This window comes from Trichomycterus rosablanca, chromosome 13 (assembly GCF_030014385.1).
Source record: "Trichomycterus rosablanca isolate fTriRos1 chromosome 13, fTriRos1.hap1, whole genome shotgun sequence".
In the NCBI taxonomy this organism is placed as follows: Eukaryota; Metazoa; Chordata; class Actinopteri; order Siluriformes; family Trichomycteridae; genus Trichomycterus; species Trichomycterus rosablanca.
Window position 1 is genome coordinate 17,773,236 of NC_086000.1, and position 9,479 is coordinate 17,782,714.

Consider the following 9,479-nt stretch of genomic DNA (forward strand, 5'->3'; position numbering starts at 1 on the left):
CTTGTATTCAGTTTGTCTACACAATAGAACTGATAGTAGAGGAGTAAAACTGATCCCAGATCAGAGTCTTCACAGAACGAAGCGCGGCCAGACACGCCCCTGTGTGTCACATGCTATTTCAAAACAGGAAGCAGAAATGAGTATAGCGCTTTCCTGATGGTGTACTGTACTGTTAGAATGGATTCGTGGATTAAATTAGGGTTTCGGGGAGAGTAGGATTTTTTTTGTAACACAGTTATTAAGACACAATACTCAATCAGTTATTTTGATCATCCATGCGGTAAAGGCAGCCGAGACTCGACTCGATGAGCGTGAGAGCGCTGTGGATTATCACCCTGGAAAAGGGTGAACCTGCAAAAGTGCGATTTTCCAGGTAAGCGAGTAGTGTCCATCCTGACACTTCTACACCCTGATCATCGTGGCAAGGTGAAGAGTTCTTTGTAAAAGAATTTAGCTAACATCATCTCTTCCACATATTGTCACAACATGGGATTTGCATTGAGTGATTAGAAACGTTATTTGTTCTCTCAAACACTAGTAAAGTACATCTCGTTTAGTACATGATTAAGTCACACTGGGCAGCTACTACAGTCAGTAGTCTTTTTGGTAGAAGACAGACAGTGTGGCTGCAGTTTTATATCTTCTTTACTTCCTAATAAACTAAACTAAGCTCTGAGATACACCGATCAGCCATACCATTAAAACCACCTCCTTATTTCTACACTCACTGTCCATTTTATCAGCTCCACTTACCATATAGAAGCACTTTGTAGTTCTACAATTATTGACTGTAGTACATCTATTCCTCTACATACTTTTTTAGCCTGATTTTACCCTGTTCTTCAATGGTCAGGACCCCCACAGGACCACTACAGAGCAGGTATTATTTGGGTGTTGGATCATTCTCAGCACTGCAGTGACTGACATGGTGGTGGTGTGTTAGTGTGTGTTGTGCTGGTATGAGTGGATCAGACACAGCAGCACTGCTGGAGTTTTTAAATACAGTGTCCACTCACTGTCCACTCTATTAGACACTCCTACCTAGTTTGACGATCGCTCATCTATTGCTGCTTTTTGAGTTGGTCATCTTCTAGACCTTCATCAGTGGTCACAGGGTGCTGTTGGCTGGATATTTGGTTGGTGGACTATTTTCAGTTCAGCAGTGACAGTGATGTGTTTAAAAACTCTATCAGTGCTGCTGTGTCTTATCCACTCATACCAGCACAACACACACTAACACATGACCACCAATGGCAGTGTCACTGCAGTGCTGAGAATGACCCACCACCCAAATAATACCTGCTCTGTAGTGGTCCTGGGAGAGTCCTGACCATTGAAGAACAGCATGAAAGGGGGCTAACAAATTATGCAGAGAAACAGATGGACTACAGTCAGTAGTTGTAGAACTACAAAGTGCTCCTATATGGTAAGTGGAGCTGATAAAATGGACAGTGAGTGTAGAAACAAGGAGGTGGTTTTAATGTTATTGGGCTGAATAAGTTTTTCAAGCACTGTATAGTATTGTTTAGGAGGCTCATAATGTCGTCTCCCGCCACTAAATCAAGTATGATCTGTTTTGGTCTCCAATAAATACTTTTATTCGATTTGGACATTTCCTCTGTGATATTTTTTCCAGACGATACCCAACAGTTGAGTTTCGGGCAAAATCCTTGGCTGGAGCTCAGTATGTGCCTGTTCCGGAGGACCAAGACATAACCCACCTTCTGCTGACTGAACTGGGCCTGGCAGACCCTGACAAACCCTACATAGCTGTAAGGGATGACTGTGCCCGCCAGCACCGATCTCCAGCACTGGAGCTCCGTGTTGGTGGCTCAGGTGTAAGAACTCTCTGGCCAGTCTTAAACATCACCCAGGGTGGGCTAATTCTTGCCTGTCTTCCCCTGATCGAAGTCCCAGCTAATCCAAGACCTCCTCTACCTTGTCTGGCTTCTGTCTCTCAAGGCTTAGCTCTGTTATCTGGGCTGCAGGGCTTCCTATGTGGCACAAGCAGTAAACCACCAGAGCCTGATGTGCTTGCTGGCCGCTTGGCCACTCTTCCTTCAGTTCTGATGCAAGTTTGCCCATTAGGAACACCTATTGACACTCTACCTCAGGCTGGAATGTTGCCTGCTGCTCTGGCTCCAGGCCCCGGTGGTGCTCAGAAACAGCCAGCCTGGAAAGCAGGGATTCATCGAGGAAGAGCTGTGGTGAATGTGGCCCTTACGGAGATGGTAAGGTCCATGCAGTATGGCAAACAGAGCAAACAGGACCTGTGGGATGTGTATGGGACCATGACATGCAAAGTAAGTATAAAAATATATAAAATTACTTAAAAGAGAATAAAATTACTTATAGTATAAGCAATAGTATAAGCATTGTAGGGACTTGTGGTTAAGGTACTGGACTAGTAATCAAAAGGTCGCTGGTTTAAGCCCCACCATTGCCAGGTTGCTGCTGTTGGGCCCTTGATCAAGGCCCTTAACCCTCAATTGCTTTGACTATATACTGTCACAGTACTGTAGGTCGCTTTTGTAAAAGTGTCTGCTAAATGCCGAAAATGTAAATGCATATTATTGTACTTTTTTGTCTTTGTTTATTTTGTATTGCTTTTAACAAACAAGTTATGGAGCTGCTGACCAGTTTTGCACAATAGCCGGAGGGAATAAGAACATTCTGGAATGTCTTGCTTAAACACCTTTTCAGGTCATGCACCCAAATGCCTAGTCCATTGGGTTTAGGTCTGGACTTTAAAAAACATTGTTGACTTTGATGTGGGCCTGTGGTCAGCGTCTTGTTGCATCATAATGTAAAATATGTTGACACCATTTTAAATTCTTTGTTTTTCTAATGATTGTAAGCTGTCAGGCCCTGAAGCAGCAAATAAAACCATATAGTGTTTTTCACAGTGCTTTACCGTTGGACTGTGTTTTTCCTTCATAAATGATTGTGCATTTATGCAGAAAGGTTTTATTTTTGTCTAATGTCATCACATCATCATCCCATAAGTGTTTTGCATATGCAAGCCTTACATAATTGTTTTTTTTCAGTGGTGTCCCAAAATTAAAACCTGTGTTGAGCTATTGTTTTAATTTTTGCAAATGCATGCTCTTAAAAAGAGCTGGAATTATATGTTTCTTACATTTCCAGACAGTTTGTCCTATTGGCTAAATACTTACATGGTTGCATGCAGCGTTGCCAGTTTCATGCATCTCTACAATTTTTCGTTGTCTAACATATTATAAAAACATGGTTCCCATGAAGGATTTTTTTAAAGAAGAGCAGATCAATACTTATATAGACAAATATTGAGTTTAATTTTACTTTTCCAGCCTGGCAGTGAAATGAAAAGTAAAAATTTTTCTGTTTTAAGTTTCAGCAGTACAGTGTTTCCTTGATTTAACGAACGAAGGGTGGTGCACTGGTTTGTAAAATGCAATTGTCCGAAACAGCTAATATTTTTTTCCAGGGGGTGCGAAAATATACGAAAAACCCAGCACTGAGCTCCACAAAAGTGCTAAACATGCACATAATACCTGCACATAAACAGTGAAATGAACACTGGGGAGAAAATTCATTTACCTTGTGTGGTGGAGGAGATGTTTTTTTTTTTTTGCCATGATTGTATAGTGGGGACTCTGAAGCACTGCTGGTGGCTACTGGAGCAGTGCTGGTGCATAACTAAAATTAAGCAAAAATTAAGCATAAAACACTGAGAAAAAGACGAGAACAAAGTGAGCCTCCCAACAAAATAAAGCCTATCACTTATGTAAACAGAGAGACGTGCGCTGGCTAGTGGATTACTGAATTACTGGTCTTGGTACGCTTCTCGCGGGAATTTTTAACAATCGGAGCAGACATTTGGTTTTCCAGATTTTGTCCGTTAATTCCGAAATCTGTTAAACAGAGGATGGTTAAATCGAGGATCCACTGTATGTGTTTGTCTATTATTATTATTATTGTTATTATTATTATTTGACAGCAGTTTCTAAATAAATGCAAAATTTTTATTCATAGTGTCCACAATTTTTGCATATATGTGTGGAAATAAATTATATTGAAGTCTTGCTTAATCAAGGTTTTATCTGTTTTAATTACAGTGTGAGGTAGAGGGAGTTCTGCCTAATGTCACAGTCACACTCACGCTGCCGCCCAATGGTTCACCCCTGCAGGACATCCTTGTGCACCCCTGTGTAACATCTCTAGATTCCAGCATTCTCACTGCCAGCAGTGTGGATGACAGTGATGGATCTGCCTTTTCAGGACCATACAAATTCCCCTTTTCTCCACCTCTGGAACCTTTTAGACTCTGCAGTTATACGTCCCAAGTAATTTTTTAATCAATTGTTATCTATATCATTATTTAAGCACTGGAATCAATGTTGATAACTTATGTTTTTAAATGACATTTAGGTACCTGTGCCACCTATTCTCGGAAACTACCAGCTTAAGGCAGAGAAGAACCAACTCAAGCTAAATCTTGTCCTCAAACTCCACGAGAGTGTCAAAAACAGTTTTGAATACTGTGATGCACAGATACCATTTTTTAACAGGTGAGTTGTTTCACAAGTGTAGCTTTATTGATAGGACAAAATCAACGGCACATTGAGCCTATAAAAAAACTCCAGATTTAATACACATTAAACTTAAATTGCCTCTATACAGCAAAAGTCAACAACTTCTGTAAATAAAAGCCTTTGTTTTTACTGCATTTTAAAAAATGTCTCAACTTTGGGGTTTATATTTTGTGTTTTAACAAGTAATATTTTGACAAGTATTTTTGTGCATAGTTGTGGTTTATTCTTGTGATAAATGAACGTTATCTGATGGTGTTTGTGCAGAAATCTAATGAGCAATGTGGATGTGAAAGTAAGCTCAGGGCAGTTGGAGGTTTTAAAGGATAAGAATTTGCTAGTTTGGGTTCTTGGTAAGTTTATACAATCCTTAACATCATTTTCTGTGTAAAACCATGACAGTGCTTATTAACTTTTTTTCTGTCTAGGACAAAAGTTTCCAAAGTCACGAGAGGTAACTTTGGAGGGTACAGTTACTTTCTCAGGACAGAATCCTGGGCCAACAGATCCCTTGTGTACTGACCTTACTGCATATGTAAAAGTAAGTGGGAACTCTTCATACATCAGTGTTTTATTTTACAGTGTTTAAGAAGGAGTATCAGGTCCTTTTTAAACAATCGGGATGAATGGTTTTAACATGGTTATCCACATCACAAATGCACCCAAGATGCATTTAAAACATATTTAAATGTAATTACTCAAACCAGGGGTTAGAAACATATTTTACCCAAACATTGTACAGATGTAACCTGTTTGCTCTATGTTGTGTTACACTTAATACGCTCCTTACGCTTCTTAGTACACTCTTTTGTTGCTTTAAATGAATAAAATGAGTTACCAAGTACCAAGTATTTATGAGCATATATACTTTTTCTAGTTACTGCCTGTGTTTATTGTGTTTATTTGGTGATTAATGCTGTAACTCAGTTTCTCTTATTTTTTTAGCTTTGTTTCCGTGTCCCAGATTTGACCTTATCTGGATGTTGTGTAGACCAACACTCTGTACAAGTGTATTCTTCAGCAAAGCCACGGATCACCACAAGTAAGTCTGTAAATAACTGCTGTATTTATATTGAATTGTGGTTACAGATTTTGGATTGTTGAATTGTAGTAAGTTTGTAGTAGTTACCTAATGTAATGTTTCATTTACTATAATCACAACATACTGTATACATTAACCTTACTTGTAGTGATAATACATCTCTCTGGGTAAGTTATACATGCTTCAGTACAACACGTTTCCAGAAAAGCTGCAACACTTGTTCTTCTTCTTTGTTTTTATAGACTAATTATATTATATTTGTTGATAATAAACAAATTTAGAAATGAATGCCTGCAACACATTTTAAAAAAGCTGGGACAGTGGTACTGGGTCTGGTACTCCATGTCGGTTAAAATGCACGACTTGGTAAACCAGTATATAACATTAAAGAGCTTTTACTGAAGAGGCTACATGGCAGTCATTGTTGGCTGAAATTCACATTTAATATGTAATACTTATGCTTGCTTTGAAGTCTGTTTTTAGTAGAGAACATCCCAAACAGACCACTCTTCAAAATGCAAGCAGCAGCCTTAGACACAAGACTTTCTCTGGTCATATCTTACCGGATGCCTATGATACTTAATGACATGATATTGGATAATTAAAAACCAGAAGTTGGTGACACCCCTTTGTTCACATTCTGTTTGGATCTGTACAGCATACAGAGCTTAAGTAACAGTGTTTTGCATGTGCAGAATAAAAATAAATAAAACCTGGTTTATATGTAAAATGATTATAATTCATCTATCCGTCTTTGTTACAGCTCGAGAATTGGTGTCCTCCAAGTACTACATTTGGAACGCTACTGGAGATGCACCTGCTTCTTCTGGGCTTGCAATACGTGAAGCATAGTGATGCATTAAAATACAATGGCCTTAATAGCTATTATCACACCATGTTTGCTTGTTGCATATATGCACTAGGCGTCAGGTTTCAATAACTGGATTAACTCTGAAAAAAACAAATTTATATAATCAGTAATGATACTGCAATGCAAATTCTCAAGCCACATATGAAAATAATGTGAAAGCCCAACAGCATTACATGTGCTATAGACCTGGTATAGTCACAGAAGCCATACAATATTTTTATCATATGTCAGTCTTTTTATGTCTTATTAGGTTGTCTTAATTGCTAAGTTTATCAGCGGAGGCATAATGTTCAAGTGAGATTTATAATAAACATTTAATAAAAAAGTTATTTATTTGTTTCGGCTGTTGATGCGTTCATTGAAATTCAAATTATTGCTCCTTTCTTTTGATTTACATACCACTCATTAGGAGAGTACCAAAAAGCCTTTGGACAAGTCCATAAAGAGACTCTTGAGATATTTTACAAAATGGCTGTCTTTCTGGGTTTGGTGAAAGAGACTGACTGGCTAGACAGACGGAGTAAGGAAGAATGAGACGAGAGCAAACATGGCTCCAGAGAGTGAGTTAATTACTCCACTGTAGCCTACTTTAGCTTGTCTCATGCTCATTCTTTTTATTACAATTGTACTTGATGAAGCCTTCAAATAAAAAAGTCCCACCAGGATCTTGCAGGGTTTTTTTGTTATTATAAAGTCTAAAATGCTTGATTTTTGAGTGGCTTAAAATTGCAGCAATATTTCTTCACTTTTTTGTTAAAGGGGTCGAATTGCAGTAAAACTGTAGAAATTTCTAATAAGAGCTCCTGAGTTGTGCAGCAGAAAGTAACAAATATGTCATAAGCCATACAGGGATGAAAGCTGAAAGCTAATTGGCCCTGCTCACTGGGTGAGGGGATGACATTCCTGTCTGCCCTAATAATCAAGCACTGCTAGCTGATCTTAAGAGTCTGTAAGTTCATATATTAAACAGCAAAGTCATTTAAAAAGTAAAATATATTAAACATGGAAAATAAGTCAATCATTGACTTATTTGGGGTTTAAAGCAAAGCTACATGGTGTACTGTACATTGTTTTCTCTATTTTAGTATTGTGATTATTGGTTACATTTGCATGGTCGGGGCAAAATGTTCTTTCATTTGCTTCTCTAAAACTACTGACAATGAACAATCTTTTGGCTTTAATCAGACACGGGTTCCAAAGGGGGTGCTGGAGCCTATCCCAGCTTTTTAATGGGCGCAAGGCACACAGTAACACCCTGGACGGGGCGCCAGTCCATTGCAGGGCAGACACATACACACACACACATTCACCTATAGGGCAATTCAGTGTCTCCAATGAACCTGACTGCATGTTTTTGGACTGTGGGAGGAAACGGGAGCTCCCGGAGGAAACCCACGCAGACACAGGGAGAACATGCAAACTCTGCACAGAAAGGACCCGGACCTGAACCCAGAGGTCATTTTTACTGAAATGTAGTTGGACTCCTTTTACCTGGATTCAGAAGTCTGTTGAGTCAAGGGCTTTAGCTGCTGCCATATTGTCATACGGTATATGCTGTTGTACAGCTTGACTTACGAATTGAATTGGTTCCAAAGGGCTGTTCCTAAGTCAAAATGTTCGTTAGTTAAACCTATTTTTCCCATAAGAAATAATGTAAATAGAATTAATCCGTGCCAGACCAGACCCCCCCCCAAACCACCCCTTACCTAACCTTTCTAATGTCTTAAATGCATGTTATAAATACAAGTGTATTTTCCCTTAAATCTTAAACTATAGAATAGACATTCCTGTAGTAAACAATAATAAACAACAATACACAGTAGTACTGTACTCTACATTAAAACATGCTTGTCAAATACAGTATAAACAAACTACAAATGCTGGGATTATAGGCTTACGTTAAATCATTTGGAGTATTCATTCAAGAAGTTAAAGTATTCATATACATTCTAGAAGTTGAAGTATTAATTAAATGCTTTTTGTTCACACAAAGTAAGCACATATGGACTGTGTTGGCTAATAATTTAAATGATACTGTATCTGTTTAAGTATACTAACGGCGATTGTTTTACATAGTGGTCCATCTAGTGGTTATTTTTGGAACTCATAAATAAAAAGTGTACAGATACATTGTACAGTATTTGCATCCAAAGGTATCCTAAGAACTGGAACGAGGTGTTATAATCAGTTTCTATATACAATAGTAGCGTTCTGTATTGTATGAAATAAATGATCAAAGTTAGCCATTTGAGCTAGTGAGTGCGCAAAATAAGATAACACATCATGTAAAAAGGTTTAAATCCATGTACAAAAATCAAATCCAGACATCCCAAGTCTCCCGGAAGTTCTAGAAGGAATCTAGAACGAGCGGCCAAGAGCGCACAAACGCGCGCACACACACAAACGCGCACGCAGGCGACACAGACTTTTTCTGTGTAATACACTATCTAGTGCACTGTGTAGGGAACATAAATGCGTTATCTAATACACTATCTAGTGCACTATGTAGGGAACATAAATCCGTGATCTGATATACAGTCTAGTGCACTGTGTAGGGAACATAAATGCGTTATCTAATACACTATCTAGTGCACTATGTAGGGAACATAAATGCGTTATCTAATACACTATCTAGTGCACTATGTAGGGAACATAAATCCGTGATCTAATACAATATCTAGTGCACTATGTAGGAAACATAAATCCGTGATCTGATATACAATCTAGTGCACTGTGTAGGGAACATAAATCAATTGTCTAATATACTGTCTAGTGCACTGTGTAGGGAACATAAATGCGTTATCTAATACACTATCTAGTGCACTATGTAGGGAACATAAATCCGTGATCTGATATACAATCTAGTGCACTGTGTAGGGAACATAAATGCGTTATCTAATACACTATCTAGTGCACTATGTAGGGAACATAAATGCGTTATCTAATACACTATCTAGTGCACTATGTAGGAAACATAAATCCATGATCTGATATA

At 38.4% G+C, this 9,479-nt stretch overlaps 1 protein-coding gene across 1 annotated transcript; it reads left to right on the forward strand.

Annotated features, from left to right (window-relative positions):
• Positions 1-220: 220 nt before the first annotated feature.
• ap5m1 (adaptor related protein complex 5 subunit mu 1) lies at positions 221-6,819 on the forward strand. Its single transcript, XM_063007487.1, has 8 exons — positions 221-373; positions 1,637-2,303; positions 4,098-4,325; positions 4,411-4,550; positions 4,839-4,924; positions 5,000-5,112; positions 5,517-5,613; positions 6,377-6,819. Exons 1-8 carry the CDS (start codon positions 306-308, stop codon positions 6,463-6,465), a joined length of 1,488 nt encoding a protein of 495 aa, XP_062863557.1. The 5' UTR covers positions 221-305; the 3' UTR covers positions 6,466-6,819.
• The last annotated feature ends 2,660 nt before the right edge of the window (positions 6,820-9,479 follow it).

Bases quoted from the DNA above. Each gene is read 5' to 3' on its own strand.
- ap5m1 (XM_063007487.1), top strand. From the start codon at position 306: ATGAGCGTGAGAGCGCTGTGGATTATCACCCTGGAAAAGGGTGAACCT. The intron at 374-1,636 runs GTAAGCGAGTAG...TATTTTTTCCAG, and splicing joins GCAAAAGTGCGATTTTCCAG to ACGATACCCAACAGTTGAGT. The intron at 4,326-4,410 runs GTAATTTTTTAA...AATGACATTTAG, and splicing joins TCTGCAGTTATACGTCCCAA to GTACCTGTGCCACCTATTCT.